At 42.9% G+C, this 19,618-nt stretch overlaps 1 protein-coding gene across 1 annotated transcript in view; it reads right to left on the bottom strand.

Annotated features, from left to right (window-relative positions):
• Window positions 1-2,826: 2,826 nt before the first annotated feature.
• The window catches only part of LOC126282372 (head-specific guanylate cyclase-like), a gene marked incomplete at its 5' end in the record, with an annotated part of 445,895 nt that continues 429,103 nt past the window's right edge, over window positions 2,827-19,618 (bottom strand). The window contains 2 exons of the mRNA XM_049982030.1: window positions 2,827-6,537; window positions 11,688-11,842. Coding sequence (XP_049837987.1) covers window positions 6,345-6,537; window positions 11,688-11,842 — 348 coding nt within the window. The remainder of the gene's footprint in view (window positions 6,538-11,687; window positions 11,843-19,618) is intronic.

A 19,618-nucleotide genomic window follows, 5' to 3' on the forward strand; every position in this document is an offset into this window, starting at 1 on the left:
TCTCGGATAATCCCGCGCTGCAAACCATGTTACATGAACAAACTTCCCCAAGTCAAACATAACATTATATTTGATGGCGGTTTTCCTCAGAATAAGTCAATGATTCATCGGATAGGGTCAGCATAACAGTAGGATTGCACAGTCAAGATTCTGTAGACTATAGGAAACTATCGCCTTTGGACGATTGTAAGGAACTGCAGAAATAGTTGGACATACGAATGGCGTGTGTTTGTTAATGTGGAGAAATCAACAACAATGCTCTTTATAAACAGAAAACCTCGGGAATATCTGATTTCAAGATTAGTAGAGAATGACTTGAGCACATAATAAGAGAGATTGCGACACGTAAAAAGACATTCAGACAGTTGTTTTTTCCTCACCCAGTATCGATGTAACCTCCACAGCGCTTTATACAGTGATTAGTTTGCGAAGAATACATGTAAGTGTACATGTGATTTGGGAAATCACTGTGTAACGACAACAGTTGCTGTGGTTGACGTCATTCGAGTCCCGATCGTTGTAATTAGGTGTAAAGTGACCCTCAGGCACTAATCTGACGAAATAACCATTGTGCCAGAATAGAGGTCGAAAGAGTCTAGAAGCAATTTCTGAGGAGTTTTCAACGAATTCTCGTTCTCGAAATTTGATTTCTGTACCTGTGATAAGCGTTTTCTGTTATATTTGAGAGAAAAGATGGGAATCGCTGTTTAAGGTTTCAGAAAATAGATCCAGTCAGAGGAAATGAACCAGGCCCTGACGGAATGAGGTTGTATATCGAAACATTTATCGAGAAATTTAGGCACAGCGAATAATTTTGTCTGACTGGAGAAGTTATCAAGTGACTCCTGTATACAAAAAGCGTGACTGTTCCAATGTACATTACTACGGGCTAAGATCGCTGACGAGTGTCTGTTGCAGGATTCAACGGTATAATCTAAGCTCAAACAGTAGGGCCTTCCTAGAGCTTCTCTCATAGAATCAGCATGGATAGATCAGTCGAACAGTATCGTGTTGAAAGACTGGTGGTCAACATCTGGAGTACGTCAAAACGAGGACGACTTGGTTCTCGCCAAAATCCGTTGGATAAATCTAGACGGTATGTTCTGAAAAATGTGCTGCTACCTCGCTGTTCGATGCTCGCATGCATGGTCCTGCTGTGATGAAACAAACCCAACGTGTCTTACCGGACAATTTAACTTGGGCCACTGCTTTTCGCCCCGGTACTCGCTATCATCCTCATCAGGTGAAAACATGAAGTTGGCTTGTGTTCCGCTCCACAACCACCGCCATAGGTCCTGAATACTGAGTGGTGATTGGCTGCACCGTGAACTCTCCATCAATGCCGTTTTATTTCTCGCATATGGAATAGGAAAGAAAATCGATAACATTGTCCCCTTGTACCCTCTGGTATGCACTGTACCGCAAGTTTGCCGAGTATATATATCAGTGTAAAAGTGCTTTAAGAAAATTACGTAGCATCACCCATGTTTTTGCCTTGGAGTCCTACTCGTTGTGATTATCCTTACAGTGATTTGAGAGTATTAAAAATATGATACTAATTACATCATTGACGATATGAACTAAATACTGTCGTAAGCGCTTCGTGGCAAAGCAAAAGTCAAAGCTGTCCGGTAAAAGTTTCGAGGAGCGTTCCACGATTTTTATGTGCGTAGAATTTGTGATAATCGTTCGTACGAAAATTATTATTCTGTTATATTTGAGCTTAAAAATTTGAAACGATACTTAAGATTTCAGTAAACTCGTCCAGTCCGAAAAAATATTGATACTCATATTTGTTTAATTATAACGGAAGATCACGCTCATAAATGCTGCAATTTTCCCTAATGCCTGTTATCTTGCAGGCACTTCTGCTAAGATATTTCTTGGTTGTCTTGAGTCTGGAGATAGAATTTTGCAAGGAGCTATGGGTACCAGAAAATGAATATTTTACGAAGACTATGCGGACACTAAGATCCGATTGGGTGCGAAATGGAAACCGCAATGGAAATCGGTCACGTTGCTCTTTTCAGTTCTGAATGTACAGTGAGCACATGAAGATATCTGGTGAGAGATTTCGGCTTGATGTCTCGCAGCCCACATAATATAGCTACATTGAGTTTCCTTCTTCATCACGATTCTTGGCCGCTTTCTGCATGGGCAATGAGGACGCTGCTGCAGCGCTTTCGATGAAAAGTGCTTGATTACTTACCATAGAGCCCCTAATTGGCTCCCCCTGAGTCTCATCTCTGCTCGCAGGAGCCACTGGTCTGAAGACAACATTTTGACATAGACAACGAGCTGCTGGCCAGCGTAGATGATTGGCGGGAGGCAGAGGCGGCTACCTTCTATGAAGAGGTTTTTTGAAAGTTGGTATATCACTATGTCAGATGTATTAACCGGATCTGCGAATATGTAGAGAGGTACCTGGGAGGCTTAGCTCACTGTTGGAAACAAAACGTTTTTGATTTTCAGAGATGTTTCATTTGGGGACCGGATTGACCTTACTTTCCGAACAGCCATCGTATATTACAGACAACACGTTGATAACAGTGCAGTACTAATGAATAGCAATGATGTAGTCATTCTCTAGATGTACACAGCTAAATGAATTAACTGGAAGGAATAATAAACATATAAATTCTCTTGATACTAGTGAAATAAACTGAAATAGTCTGTCAGCAAACTACAGATTATTAGGTTTGGGAGAGACGAATGGGGGAAGAACTGAGGAAATGACGGAAAGAGAAATGAAGAAATGTACGTAGACATTATACGACGAAAGACATTCTAATATGTATGTTAGTCATTGAGTGAAACTACTGCAACACAGAGAGAAATAAATATTTTATTAATTTCACTTTTACATCAGTTTCGGTTAAATAATTACACATATATCCAAGTAACATTGTACTGCATCTGCAGGCAAACAATTTCTATTGAGAATGAATTGATATATGTATCTGAAGTGAAGCTTCTTGTCGCACAGGCGAAAGAGATGTCAGAAGAGAGAGCAGTGTTTCCATAGCAAATGCTAGCAGCTGTGTCGTAGGCGAATCGCGCGTACGCTCTTACGCTACTGGAGCTCTACCTTCCTTTTCGAACTCTTACACTTTGTGCTTTTCTTCAGCTGTCATGTCTCTTACGTGCTGAAGGTAATAGTGTTCTCCTGAGCAATTATTAACGAGAAACTTTAAAGCAGACAACTAATGCTATATTTACCCATCTGCCATGAGTTCAGCCACAAAAAAAGTGTGCTCCTAAACAGGAGAGAAATGAAAAGAGATGTGCCCTGTTACATTTAATGTTTCGTTATAAACATTCCATTAATCTGCCTTTCAAATTTCTATGCATTAATTAGTCCCTCTCTTCCGGAATGTTTGTTTCTGTTCCACTCAAATATATCAAATCTTTTTACACATAGTTTTTTGCATCTATGTTACGCATTCGACAATCTGAATAGATCTTAGTAACTCTGAAAGCATTTCTAGGCTGATCTGAATTCGTGTCCTCAAAAAACACGCAATAGGCTTACGAAGGTTTAACATTTCACTCAGAACCAACCGATACAGGCTAGATACTGTCTGACAAGAATAACACTGACATTTTCATCCTAAAAAAGCGTACCATATACATTAAAAATCCGCAGACAATCTCCTTCCTAAAAGAGCCGCATTTGGCAATGTAAGATCCACATTTCGAGAACTAATTTTTGTACTCAACTTTTCCTGAAATGCCCTTCAGATTATATCAATCCCACCTCTTTTAAAATTAAGGCGACAGTGTTAAAATGATCTCTGCTTTCCAAAACAAAGAGAATAAGACAGTTCCTCAATTTAATATCCTCACGCGAAAAGGCGGCGTGGAATTTTGCTGCGTAGGGAGTTGAATGAAAACACTAATTTTAATTCGTAAGTCTTCCCTGTAGATATTTTCAGGTGGTAATCATTTTCTACGATTTTAGTTAATTATGACCACAGAAGCAGGTACTATGAAACGATGCCAAAAGCGTAGTGATTTGGTGTCATGTATTGATGAAACTACAGACGTGACTTAATTCATTCGAAGTGATTGTTCATGAATGGAGAGACGGATTGACTACAGTTTCTTACTAACAACTGTTCACTGGAGTATAAAGGATCATTGACATGATTACATAAGCAAACTGTTATGATTTTCTAAAGGTAGCTTTCATGTTAACCTACTTTGGGCGTATTGTAAGCGCAACGGGGCCAAAGTTTTGGTTTTACTTTGGATACTAACAGTTGTGAAAGTAAGTATCTACGCGAATTGTTACCCAGAGTTCTAGGAGCTATGGGCTGAGAGCGGTTGATATACTGGAGTTTAGATCTTTCTAACGCAATATAAACATAAATTCACTTCCTGAGTAACTAAGGAACATGTTTTGCTACGATCTGTTCGAATCGTTTAAATGTGTTTAGCTGTTTATGGCTTTCCTTGAACTTTAGTGTGTTATGATCGTATATTTATTACACCTTACTGTTTCACACATAGTAAGCATTTCAATCAAGAACTGTGCTCCACGGGACGCCATTAACTCTAGGTTTCACTAATGAGATGGGAAAAGTGTTCCCAAAAAGACTGGAAAGCATGAGTGATTTTTCTTCGACTTACTTTCACAGTCCTCAACGTCAGATTCAGAAGCATCTGTCAGTTATATCCCTAAAGCATGACATACCTTGCGTTATCAACTATAATCGCCTGGTGACCGGCACAAGCTACTGTTTGATGCGGTCTTCGGTCGATGGATTTTTGCACTCTATGAATGGTAAGCTTTAATACCAATCTTCAGACGTTTTAAGTGAACCAGTAAATTTGTTTGGTTAAATATTTGCACTGTTGCTATATGTTTTCAAGAAATCACGTCACACATCTACATAAAAGGTTTACTTAAGTAACACATTATGAGCTGTAGCGTTATGTTTGCAGATAATGAACTGCGTTATCTATTTTTCAACTTAGGTACTGATATCACATTGTCCAGACAGAGAATGCCTAACAAGTATTGTTTTGTCAGAGTTTATAACTTAGTGAAGAGCACTTTGATTAATTGTCCAGGTGATGTACACATCAACATCGATAAATGTTTCGATGCACTGGATACACCAACGCGTAGCGTCTGCCCTAACACCTTTCGTTCGCATTATCGTTATGAATATCAGTGAGTACGCACTGAACTTCCTTATACAAGACACAAAATATATAACGAGTCTTTGCAGATCTATTTTTTATTTAAAACATTTGGCATATTCTCTTCTCATGCCTCAAAATATTTGTTCCCTTGATAATATGTTGAGAAATGTATTTGGCTGCAGACAATTACACTTCTCGTTAATTTACAAACACTAACGCATGAGTAAACAGGTTCAGTGGTTTGTTTGGTAGTTCCTACTTCATTTAATCGAAGTGACGTATGTATTGGTCTCCCGCCAGGGAATGAGTCAAGAAACAGAGGAAAACAGATGCAATATAACACTTTTACCATCGTAAAAACTGTGCTGTTGATGGGCATCCAAGGTACATAACACGAAGGGAATATTTTAGAGTCGATATAGCCAACGCTTTGACTATGAAAGAACAGATGGAAAGGCACACAAGACATCCCTCCCAAACATCGGGAGAAACATTGAGTAAATAGTCACCGGAAGAGAGATATGCCTCTTAAGTGGTTTACGAAGCATTTAATGAATAGTAATCTTAGAGTGACGTTTTAATAATTGTGTAATTCACTGCACAAGATTAGTAGTAGAATATGATACCTGAAGTTTCATTTGTCACCGTAAAAGTGATTTTTATGGACGCTGTTGGTAAAATTAGTAGTCTCCCGACAGTTTTTTGTTGTCTTAAGAGAGAAGTTCCTGCTTGCGTTTGAACTTCATCTATGCGGGATCAAGAGTCATTCAACCAGCCAAGAGCGCTGATGTAGTGAAAATACTTCACCAAGATCGGTTATGACTCTCTCTTAATGTATGTAAGGGATCTGCAACATCATGGAACTTTCATTTAGCAGTAGAAGCTTGTTTGCAGGGATTTACGCTAAAGAAGTACACCTTTCGCGGGTCGCATGGACTAAGGGTACATGAAGTATTAGAGGAGATTTCACTGTGTCTGACATTATCGAAAACTTGTCGATAGACAACCATATTCTCCCGCTTCGTGCCTTAAATTCATGTAGCATATACGAATTTACGAATGCCTATTCGAGGCCCTGTCTGCTCTCTCGTAAATTTTCCTTCTCCAGCACCTCACTCGCTGGTCCGCAGTGGTTTACGCCTTGAATATAGCGCCTGCAGGTCTGCTCACAGACGCACGTGGCGCTGAGCCGCCTAGCGGTGCTGCAGACCGAGCTCGGCAATCGCCGCCTCCACGTGGTCTGCGAGAGGTCGGTCCGCCGGCAGAGACGGGTGTTTGTAGCCGAGCACGAAGTAACACGTGCCCGGGATGTCCTTGGGGAATCCCTTTGGTAGACACTCGCGAGGCCGTTCCTCAAACTCGAAACCTGGTGTCTGCACCAGCCACCTGCAACAATAAGATAATATTTCTGAGCTAAAAAGAGCACATAACTCTTTCCTTCAAAAATTCTGGGGCTCTTGGGAAAAGAAAGGTATTCAGAACTTTCAAATACTCTCAGTCACCTTTTTTTTTTCACTTGAAAGAGAGATTGAGATGGATCGACTGGGCATACGTCGATGTTCTACATACGCATCAAATTCTCAACGCGAGTATAGTCAATCGTGTCTAAGCGATCTACTCGTTTATACCTGTTGTGCTCACTCATGCTATTCATACTTTGTAGCTCCGTCCTCTCTTCTGTACCTTCTGTTGTTGAGTTTTATATAATCTTCCGTTCCTCTTGAAAATCTCATCTCTGCCGAGTACAGTGTTCTATCATTCTCTTCTGTAAAGAATTGTACTTCTCTGCCAAGTAACGTAGACATTCTTGCAATAATTTTTTTGTCTCAACGCTCCTTTTTCAGCACTCAGTAAAAACGTCCGTCTGTCTGTATGCCCGACTACTAAAATCCCTTTTCTTCCGCAAGGGGCAGTCATTTAAATTGAAACTTATGCCGCATTCTAAGATCTACGGTCCACTGTTGATGAAAACAATTCAAATATAAAGCCATTCCTGCCACATATTTTGTTATTCGCAAACTTATTGATAAAAACTTATTGGATACTGCCCGTTGAATCAGTGCCATGAAATTTGGCAGGAAGAAAGGTTAAACAGTACAACTAAAGGAGAGAATCTCAAAATGGTGATTTGTAACTATATCAGAAGAGAAAAGATTTTTCGCCATTTGTTGTCCGACTGTTTCTCTGCCCGTCTGTCTGTTACGTCCCCTTTCTCAGGAACTGGTAGAAGTGTCACGTTGAAATTTCTCTCGTACACACTAAGATTTATAGTCCTTTCACGGTGTAGTAAATGGACGCTTCTAAGTCAATGTAGTCAAAAGATAATGGAAGTTATGTCATATATTTCAATACTCGCAGACTCACTCATCTCCACTGACACAGAACCACGTAACTTGCCAAGCTGCAGTCTTTCAAAGTAAAACTAACGGAAAAAAACTACGAGAAATATTAATTTGTAAATATATCACTCTAATAGATTTTTTTTCTCACAGTATATCCCACAGTCCGTTTGTTCGTCTGTTAACAGGAGCAGTGGGAAGTATGGAATGTGAAATTTGTATCATATACTGTCTACGGTTAGTCTACGGACACTGCTGTAAAACAGTTAAGCTTCTGAGTTTATGCTATCAGAAAATACGGCCATTTATTTCACATACTTAAATACTCAGAAACTCACTGATTAAAACGTATACGGTACTTCCTGTTGACCAAGAATCATGATATTTGTCAAGAGGGAAGGTTTCACAGTACAAGTAAGAGAAAAAAACTGATAATTGTTATCCCGTAATCTGATAATCTAATAGTTGTTAATCTGTAATTATATCCCTCAAAAATATATAATATTTGACTCAGACTTAAAATAGAAGCATTCTCGAAAGACGTGGAATTCCAGGGGCCGATATCTTGCCATGACAATGTAGATATCAGGCAAAAATGGTGTTTGGTTTCTCGGTTGCAGATGACAAAATACGTGTTTAACTTTTTGGGAAATTTAGATCGTAATGGGGTGAATTATGGTCAGACTGATTCACTGATTCATCATCGGCCAGCCTAAATCGCTACGCAAAGAAACTTGAAGTTTGAAAAGGGTGTAATTCTCATAATGTAAGCATCGCTTAAGAAAGGGTTGTCCAAATTTTTTCCCTAACGTCGTCAAATAGCGGATGAAAGACTGTTTCAAACTATATTGCAATTAAGGAAATTTTGCAGCTATATTAAGATAAATTGTTATTTGCTTTCTCAGTCAGAAAATAATAAATACTTGTTTGAGTATTTTTGTAAATTCAACCACTGAGAGGGTAAAATAGTGGGTGAAAGTTTTTTTGAAAATACATAATTACAAAATAACTACCAAAAGATTTTAAGGCTACATCTGTGACAATTAGTACTTGGGTTCTCGGTCAGAAATAAAAAATAACTGTTTCAGTGATTCTGGAAATTCAACCCCTACGTGAGTGTAATAGGGGTGAAAGTTTTTAAGAAAATATTTGGTAACATTAAAAAAAATTTAAGCTAAATTTATGATAATTCACATTTCACTTCTCCGTCAGATACAAGAATTGGTTTTTTACTTGTCGGTCAGATATAATAAAATAGATGTTAGGGGATGAAAGTTACGAGGAAATTTCACTCAAGAGAACGCAAAAGAAATGATTAACAAAAAATTTGAACTCCAGCTACCAGAATCGCTTTTTGGTCAGAAATACACTCCTGGAAATTGAAATAAGAACACCGTGAATTCATTGTCCCAGGAAGGGGAAACTTTATTGACACATTCCTGGGGTCAGGTACATCACATGATCACACTGACAGAACCACAGGAACATAGATACAGGCCACAGAGCACGCAGAATGTCGGCACTAGTACAGTGTATATCCACCTTTCGCAGCAATGCAGGCTGCTATTCTCCCATGGAGACGATCGTAGAGGTGCTGGATGTAGTCCTGTGGAACGGCTTGCCATGCCATTTCCACCTGGCGCCTAAGTTGGACCAGCGTTCGTGCTGGACGTGCAGACCACGTGACACGACGTTTCATCCAGTCCCAAACATGCTCAATGGGGGACAGATCCGGAGATCTTGCTGGCCAGGGTAGTTGACTTACACCTTCTAGAGCACGTTGGGTGGCACGGGATACATGCGGACGTGCATTGTCCTGTTGGAACAGCAAGTTCCCTTATCGATCTAGGAATGGTAGAACGATGGGTTCGATGACGGTTTGGATGTACCGTGCACTATTCAGTGTCCCCTCTACGATCACCAGAGGTGTACGGCCAGTGTAGGAGATCGCTCCCCACACCATGATGCCGGGTGTTGACCCTGTGTGCCTTGGTCGTATGCAGTCCTGATTGTGGCGCTCACCTGCACGGCGCCAAACACGCATACGACCATCATTGGCACCAAGGCAGAAGCGACTCTCATCGCTGAAGACGACACGTCTCCATTCGTCCCTCCATTCACGCCTGTCGCGACACCACTGGAGGCGGGCTGCACGATGTTGGGGCGTGAGCGGAAGACGGCCTAACGGTGTGCGGGACCGTAGCCCAGCTTCATGGAGACGGTTACGAATGGTCCTCGCCGATAACTTAGGAGCAACAGTGTCCCTAATTTGCTGGGAAGTGGCGGTGCGGTCCCCTACGGCACTGCGTAGGATCCTACGGTCTTGGCGTGCATCCATGCGTCGCTGCGGTCCGGTCCCAGGTCGACGGGCACGTGCACCTTCCACCGACCACTGGCGACAACATCGATGTACTGTGGAGACCTCACGCCCCACGTGTTGAGCAATTCGTCGGTACGTCCAACCGGCCTCCCGCATGCCCACTATACACCCTCGCTCAAAGTCCGTCAACTGCACATACGGTTAACGTCCACGCTGTCGCGGCATGCTACCAGTGTTAAAGACTGCGATGGAGCTCCGTATGCCACGGCAAACTGGCTGAGACTGACGGCGGCGGTGCACAAATGCTGCGCAGCTAGCGCCATTCGACGGCCAACACCGCGGTTCCTGGTGTGTCTGCTGTGCCGTGCGTGTGATCATTGCTTGTACAGCCCTCTCGCAGTGTCCGGAGCAAGTGTGGTGGGTCTGACACACCGGTGTCAATGCTTTCTTTTTTCCATTTCCAGGTGTGTACATTAGAAAAAGACTATGCTTAAACGGCCTTAATTAGTGTGAAGAACTTAGAATGTGCTGCAGTTCGTGAACAACGTAAAAATCTCTGCAGGCTATTCAGTCGACAGGACTGAAGCAGCTGGCTCTGGGCTAGTCTAACAAAATTTATGATATCGTAATAGAAGATCTTTTAATGAATTTGCGCGACATCTGACTCTGCAGGTATCTCACTGAACATTACACTTAATTCTGCATGAAAAACTGGAAATGAAATGTGCTTCATGAAAAGCACACTGGGAAGAATTTTCCAACACTCTGTATGCACTCAGCTTATATTCAAGATGTATATGAAATTGCCCCAAATCGTAATTCTTGAAAGATGAAGCCACATCAGTTTTAAACAGAAGTCAAAATAACGGATAAGTTGTCTGAGAAAGTTTCGGAAAAGGTGAATATAATTTCAGCACTTGAAAATATAATGGCCACTGATTTTTCAGGTTCCCAGCTTATGAAATGAGAAAATGTAACTCAGACCTATTTTGCTTCGTTGTTGGCTAATTTTAATACGAGATTGAATGCAAAGAGACGAATATTGGTAAAGGGGAGCTCATCCCAAAATGAAGCAATCTTATTGACGTGATTGCTTGAATTGGGGTTCGAATTCGTTCCCGGTACAATCTGTTCTCTAGATTTAGCTGAATGTTACTTCGGATATTCCAAGCACCGTAAATTTGTCTTCCTTGTATACCTGGGAAGGAAGACTAGCAATCAAATCGAACTCTGAGTGTTCAAATGACACTAACAATAGCTCTCTCTTCCGCACCCCCTTGCCTTCTATCCTCAGTACTGGCAGATGGCGACCTTCACGGTAATTATTAATGACATTACCGCTAAATCGCAGGTTGCAGTAGGTACTGGGAGACGAAGAAGCTTGCACAGGATAGAGTAGCATGGAGAGCTGTATCAAACCAGTCTCTGGACTGAAGACCACAACAACAACCGCTAAATCCCAGAGGCTGTAGTGGGCCATTAGCGAAAGAATGGTAGCTAACCCACCTCCCTCACTCCCTCTCTCTCCCTAAGATAAACAAATGAAACTAGTTCACAAGCAAGAAAAAAGTGCACTGAGTAAATTTTCATCAAATGAAAAAGTATGAAGAACACATTGAAGAAATTAATTTCTTAGATATAATGAAAAGAATATACGCAATGGGTTAAATTGCTTAACTATGAATTATGTCGGCGCTGAGAAGTAGAAATTAAAAGAAAAAAAAGTTTCTTCCTTTTCTTAGCACTTCTATTGAAGTGGCATTTATAACAAGGAAAGTCTACAGAACAGAACATAGCTTCTAACATTTTGGGGAAGTACAGTGTGTTAGTGTGTGTGTGTGTGTGTGTGTGGTGGAGGCGACACTCAGGCTGCTCACCTGTGCGTGGTGGGACTGACGTTGACGCGCAGGGGTTCCGAGCCGGACTCGAACTTGTTGGCGATGGTGACGTTGTTCCCGAAGAGGCAGTAGCGTGGCATCATGCGGCCCACGACGCCAGCCAGCACCGTCCCCGTGTGCAGGCCCACGCGCATCTGCAACATCACACGCTCTGCAACAGCAGCCACGCGGGCGCCACATCCGGGCACGTTGTGAGCAAGTGCGCTGTAAACGAATGTCGAGGCAGGTAACATTTTCATACAGTGAAGGCTTCCACGACCGGATGTTTCGGCTGCCGAGAATTTTTCCGGGTTGTATGGCCGTGGTCCATGGAACTCTTCTATCCCTGACGGTTCGTCCAAAGCTACGTTGTACATCTTCGGAGGTGTTCCTTGTTGTGCTGAGTCTTGCCGTCGGCAACCAGGAGCACCGCCGAAGATGTTCGACGTAGTTTTGGACGAAACGTCAGGGATGGAAAATTTCCATGGACCGCGGCCATACAACGCGGAAGAATTCTCGGCTACTGACATTTTGTTTAGCCTCGTAAGGTTTTTATACAAGCTGCGGATGTTTAACCAGAATTTTAAAATTCAATATTTGTTCATTAGCTGGCAAACATTTTCGATACTGAGGCCGAGAATTGTGTATTTCTCCTCACTCTGAGGTCCTAACCATGTTAGATTAACGGAGTTGTCAGAAAAGGTCCACAGAACAATGATCTATTTTTTCATGTGTTCTTTTAGTAAGCACAAGGGTGCCAACCCCCCCCCCCCCCCCCACCATGAACCATGGACCTTGCCGTTGGTGGGGAGGCTTGCGTGTCTCAGCGATACAGATGGCCGTACCGTAGGTGCAACCACAACGGAGGGGTATCTGTTGAGAGGCCAGACAAACGTGTGGTTCCTGAAGAGGGGCAGCAGCCTTTTCAGTAGTTTCAGGGGCAACAGTCTGGATGATTGACTGATATGGCCTTGCAACATGAACCAAAACGGCCTTGCTGTGCTGGTACTGCGAACGGCTGAAAGCAAGGGGAAACTACGGCCGTAATTTTTCCCGAGGGCATGCTGCTTTACTGTATGATTAAATGATGATGGCGTCCACTTGGGTAAAATATTCCGGAGGTAAAATAGTCCCCCATTCGGTTCTCCGGGCGGGGACTACTCAAGAGGATGCCGTTATCAGGAGAAAGAAAACTGGCGTTATACGGATCGGAGCGTGGAATGTCAGATCCCTTACTCGGGCAGGTAGGTTAGAAAATTTAAAAAGGGAAATGGATAGGTTAAAGTTAGATGTAGTGGGAATTAGTGAAGTTCGGTGGCTGCAGGAACAACACTTCTCCTCAGGTGACTACAGGGTTATAAACACAAAATCAAATAGGGGTAATGCAGGAGTATGTTTAATAATGAATTGGAAAATAGGAATGCGGGTAAGCTACTACAAACAGCATAATGAACGCATTATTGTGGCCAAGATAGATACGAAGCCCACACCTACTACAGTAGTACAAGTTTATATGCCAACTAGCTCTGCAGATGACGAAGAAATTGAAGAAATGTACGATGAAATAAAAGAAATTATTCAGATAGTGGAGGGAGACGAAAATTTAATAGTAATTGGTGACTGGAATTCGAGTGTAGGAAAAGGGAGAGAAGGAAACGTAGTAGGTGAATATGGATTGGGGCTAAGAAATGAAAGAGGAAGCCGCCTAGTAGAATTTTGTACAGAGCACAACTTAATCATAGCTAACACTTGGTTTAAGAATCATGAAAGAAGGTTGTATACGTGGAAGAACCCTGGAGATACTAAAAGGTATCAGATAGATTATATAATGGTAAGACAGAGATTTAGGAACCAGGTTTTAAGTTGTAAGACATTTCCAGGGGCAGATGTGGACTCTGACCACAATCTATTGGTTATGACCTGTAGATTAAAACTGAAGAAACTGCAAAAATGTGGGAAATTAAGGAGATGGGACCTGGATAAACTGAAAGAACCAGAGGTTGTACAGAGTTTCAGGGAGAGCATAAGGGAACAATTGACAGGAATAGGGGAAAGATATACGGTAGAAGAAGAATGGGTAGCTCTGAGGGATGATGTAGTGAAGGCAGCAGAGGATAAAGTAGGTAAAAGGACGAGGGCTGCTAGAAATCCTTGGGTAACAGAAGAAATATTGAATTTAATTGATGAAAGGAGAAAATATAAAAATGCAGTAAATGAAGCAGGCAAAAAGGAATACAAACGTCTCAAAAATGAGATCGACAGGAAGTGCAAAATGGCTAAACAGGAATGGCTAGAGGACAAATGTAACGATGTAGAAGCTTATCTCACAAGGGGTAAGATAGATACTGCCTACAGGAAAATTAAAGAGACCTTTGGAGAGAAGAGAACCACGTATATGAATATCAAGAGCTCAGATGGCAACCCAGTTCTAAGCAAAGAAGGGAAGACAGAAAGGTGGAAGGAGTATATAGAAGGTTTATACAAGGGTGATGTACTTGAGGACAATATTATGGAAATGGAACAGGATGTAGATGAAGACGAAATGGGAGATACGATACTGCGTGAAGAGTTTGACACAGCACTGAAAGACGTGAGTCGAAACAAGGCCCCCGGAGTAGACAACATTCCATTAGAACTACTGACGGCCTTGGGAGAGCCAGTCATGACAAAACTCTACCAGCTGGTGAGCAAGATGTATGAGACAGGCGAAATACCCTCAGACTTCAAGAAGATCATAATAATTCCAATCCCAAAGAAAGCAGGTGCTGACAGATGTGAAAATTACCGAACTATCAGTTTAATAAGTCACAGCTGCAAAATACTAACGCGAATTCTTTACAGACGCATGGAAAAACTGATAGATGCGGATCTCGGGGAGGATCAGTTTGGATTCCGTCGAAATGTTGGAACACGTGAGTCAATACTGACCTTACGACTTATCTTAGAAGAAAGATTAAGAAAAGGCAAACCTACGTTTCTAGCATTTGTAGACTCAGAGAAAGCTTTTGACAATGTTGACTGGAATACTCTTTTTCAAATTCTAAAGGTGGAAGGGGTAAAATACAGGGAGCGAAAGGCTATTTACAATTTGTACAGAAACCAGATGGCAGTCATAAGAGTCGAGGGGCATGAAAGGGAAGCAGTGGTTGGGAAGGGAGTAAGACAGGGTTGTAGCCTCTCCCCGATGTTATTCAATCTGTATATTGAGCAAGCAGTAAAGGAAACAAAAGAAAAATTTGGAGTAGGTAATAAAATTCATGGAGACGAAGTAAAAACTTTGATGTTCGCTGATGACATTGTAATTCTGTCAGAGACGGCAAAGGACTTGGAAGAGCAGTTGAACGGAATGGACAGTGTCTTGAAAGGAGGATATAAGATGAACATCAACAAAAGCAAAACGAGGATATGGAATGTAGTCCAATTAAATCGGGTGATTCTGAGGGAATTAGATTAGGAAATGAGACACTTAAAGTAGTAAAGGAGTTTTGCTATTTAGGAAGTAAAATAACTGATGATGGTCGAACTAGAGAGGATATAAAATGTAGACTGGCAATGGCAGGGAAAGCGTTTCTGAAGAAGAGAAATTTGTTAACATCGAATATAGATTTAAGTGTCAGGAAGTCATTTCTAAATATATTTGTTTGGAGTGTAGCCATGTATGGAAGTGAAACATGGACGATAACTAGTTTGGACAAGAAGAGAATAGAAGCTTTCGAAATGTGGTGCTACAGAAGAATACTGAAGATAAGGTGGATAGATCACGTAACTAATGAGGAGGTATTGAATAGGATTGGGGAGAAGAGAAGTTTGTGGCATAACTTGACTAGAAGAAGGGATCGATTGGTAGGACATGTTTTGAGGCATCAAGGGATCACCAATTTAGCATTGGAGGGCAGTGTGGAGGGTAAAAATCGTAGAGGGAGACCGAGAGATGAGTACACTAAGCAGATTCAGAAGGATGTAGGTTGCAGTAGGTACTGGGAGATGAAGAAGCTTGCACAGGATAGAGTAGCATGGAGAGCTGCATCAAACCAGTCTCAGGACTGAAGACCACAACAACAACAACAACAAGGGTGCCAAAGAGACACTCGAGAAACTTCAATGGCAGACGCTACAAAAGAGAAACTGTGCGTAGGTAGATACATTTTTGAAGTTTGACGAACCTGTATTCTAATAAAAGTAAGATAACACGTTACTTTTCTACGTATTCGTGTAGTGAAGTGTCTAAAAAGTTGAGGAATTTTGGCTCATAGCGAGTCTAACTGACACACGTTGTTCCTGTGTTCTACGAAACTGATATACTGCCTGAAGTACCCTCCTCCATACGCCGAAAGGTTGCTTGCGGGGTGTAAATATAGTTCTAGCTTTTCGTTGGAAGGCAGTAACTCTTCCCCGTCATAGTCACATATCTAAGTTTACCTTTCAAAGTAATATGCGTTATTTTCACTTACAGCAACCGTTTGTTCATATATACACTCCTGGAAATGGAAAAAAGAACACATTGACACCGATGTGTCAGACCCACCACACTTGCTCCGGTCACTGCGAGAGGGCTGTACAAGCAATGATCACACGCACGGCACAGCGGACACACCAGGAACCGCGGTGTTGGCCGTCGAATGGCGCTAGCTGCGCAGCATTTGTGCACCGCCGCCGTCAGTCTCAGCCAGTTTGCCGTGGCATACGGAGCTCCATCGCAGTCTTTAACACTGATAGCATGCCGCGACAGCGTGGACGTGAACCGTATGTGCAGTTGACGGACTTTGAGCGAGGGCGAATAGTGGGCATGCGGGAGGCCGGGTGGACGTACCGCCGAATTGCTCAACACGTGGGGCGTGAGGTCTCTACAGTACATCGATGTTGTCGCCAGTGGTCGGTGGAAGGTGCACGTGCCCGTCGACCTGGGACCGGACCGCAGCGACGCACGGATGCCCGGCATGACCGTAGGATCCTATGCAGTGCCGTAGGGGACCGCACCGCCACTTCCCAGCAAATTAGGGACACTGTTGCTCCTGGGGTATCGGCGAGGACCATTCGCAACCGTCTCCATGAAGCTGGGCTACGGTCCCGCACACCGTTAGGCCATCTTCCGCTCACGCCCCCACATCGTGCAGCCCGCCTCCAGTCGTGTCGCGACAGGCGTGAATGGAGGGACGAATGGAGACGTGTCGTCTTCAGCGATGAGAGTCGCTTCTGCCTTGGTGCCAATGATGGTCGTATGCGTGTTTGGCGCCGTGCAGGTGAGCGCCACAATCAGGACTGCATACGACCGAGGCACACAGGGCCAACACCCGGCATCATGGTGTGGGGAGCGATCTCCTACACTGGCCGTACACCTCTGGTGATCGTCGAGGGGACACTGAATAGTGCACGGTACATCCAAACCGTCATCGAACCCATCGTTCTACCATTCCTAGACCGGCAAGGGAACTTGCTGTTCCAACAGGACAATGCACGTCCGCATGTATCCTGTGCCACCCAACGTGTTCTAGAAGGTGTAAGTCAACTACCCTGGCCAGCAAGATCTCCGGATCTGTCCCCCATTGAGCATGTTTGGGACTGGATGAAGCGTCGTGTCACGCGGTCTGCACGTAAAGCACGAACGCAGGTCCAACTGAGGCGCCAGGTGGAAATGGCATGGCAAGCCGTTCCACAGGACTACATCCAGCACCTCTACGATCGTGTCTATGGGAGAATAGCAGCCTGCATTGCGGCGAAAGGTGGATATACACTGTACTAGTGCCGACATTGTGCATGCTCTGTTGCCTGTGTCTATGTGCCTGTGGTTCTATCAGTGTGATCATGTGATGTAACTGACTCCAGGAATGTGTCAATAAAGTTTCCCCTTCCTGGGACAATGAATTCACGGTGTTCTTATTTCAATTTCCAGGAGTGTATTTGCATACTTATATCATCTCAGGTAGACCACTTTATCAGCCGGAAAAGAAAGTTATGATTGTTGTCTTTGTTAGATCACTTAAGATGATTACAGCTTCTCTGAATGTGAATGTGCGGCCTTAATTGGCGAACGCCATCTAATGGCGAAATAAAGCATCCTGGCAGAAAAATGTTGGTAGTCTTGTCCGTACTCCAATATATGCAGCGCTGAGAAATGTCACAGTTTGGAAAGAGTCATGTTTCCCTTTGTGAACTGGATGTATCTCTGTTCATATTCCGTCTGCAACAATAACATCTAAAATTCAGTTCAGATAACGAAATTTATCCTAACATTTTCACACGTAAGTATCTTTTTTCATATTACGTTCTTAACTTCTTACAACACACCAACCAAAATACTTTTTCAGAACCATGATAATTTTAAATTATACACCTTGCTACGTGATTTCCCCATGCCCTTCGTTCAAAAATGTTCACCTCTGTCGGTACTTTCCTTCAACTTCTCAAAGCATTGTCGTGAGTCGTGGATGAATAGCCCAGTTATTTACGGAATTTCTTGCGAAAGGCAAAACTCCCGGTTCGAGTACCGAACTGCAATTTCATTTTGAATATCTGAGAAATTTTCGGAGTAGTTCACACTACACCTCTTCATTTTATTTTGTGAGTGCGAACTTTTTGTTTTCGAAATAGCTTTAGTTATCAAGAAAAAGAAGACGCTCCACTAAGGAATTACCCGAATGGGACAGAAATTGTTAGTTGTGATGTACGTGTAGAGGCAAGCATACGAGTTTCATCCCAGAAAAATTTAATGATTTATTCAAGAGAACGAGCTTCACAAATTGAGCAAATCAATAACATATTGGTCCGCCTCTGATCTTTGTGCAAGCAGTTATTCGGCTTGGCATAGATTTGTTGGATTGAGGGATGTCGTGCCAAATTCTGTCCAATTGGCGCTTTATCTCGGCAAAATCTGGAGACGTTTCGAAGAGTCCGCCCACAGTGCCCCAAGTGTAGAAATCCGGCATTCTTGGTGCCCAAGGTTGGGCAGTAGAAACTCTCGACGTGCGTGGGCGGTCATTATCTTATTGAAACTGAAACCCAGGATGGCCTGCCATCAAGGGCAACAAAGTGGGGCGAAGACTATCATCCACTATGAAATGAAATTGCACATCAGACAGTTACTGCTGGTTGTCTCGTCGTATGGTCGGCGACTGTCAGGTTTTTTATCCCCACCACTGATCAGGACGACTCTAGACACGTCTTCGCTTGTCATCGTGACTCATTTCGAAGCGAGAATCATCACTGAAGACAATTGTACTCCACGGAATGAGATTCCGAGCTGAAAGGGCCCGACACCACTGCAATCGGGCATGTTGGCGTTCAGAGGTCAATGGTAGTTGCGCGAGGGGCATTATGTGCTCAGTTCCCTATCTGTGGTGCTGGCTTTTAATGTTCCTTATGGTCACTGAAACACCAGTTGCACGCTGATTGATGATAGTGATGAATCCAGGACTGTGAGGTTGCTCTGACGATTGCACAGTCCTCACATTTGAGATCTCTTTCTTGATGGTTTGCTTTGCCGTCGGTCACCCATTCCTCCCAACATTGTCAAATAATGGCATTTCACCTGTTTTAATGTCGAGGGATTCACGGATTGCTCCAACCGGCTTCTTTCAGCCGAGTTAGACGTCCTCCCTTAAATGCTGACATCTAAGTTTATTGTTCACGCACCCACCTGCAAGGCTCATTTACATTTCAGCTGAGTACACGGAATGAAATTCACAACGTTTTACAGCCTCGTATCGCGATGTCCTACCTTTACTATCCTTAGCAGTCACACGGTGAATCTGCGCTGCAGCGTCACACATCATCCTACCGACACCTGTATGGATATCAGTTTGTGACCACTTTGCGTAACACATTATGGTGCGCTCTTTTTATTTTTATTTTGTTTCTTTGTTGTGTTAGAGTGTATTATCGACCACACACATTTCGCTCATCTGTAGTTTTAACATTGTGATTGGCCAGCAAGG

Source organism: Schistocerca gregaria, chromosome 7 (assembly GCF_023897955.1).
Source record: "Schistocerca gregaria isolate iqSchGreg1 chromosome 7, iqSchGreg1.2, whole genome shotgun sequence".
NCBI lineage: Eukaryota > Metazoa > Arthropoda > Insecta > Orthoptera > Acrididae > Schistocerca > Schistocerca gregaria.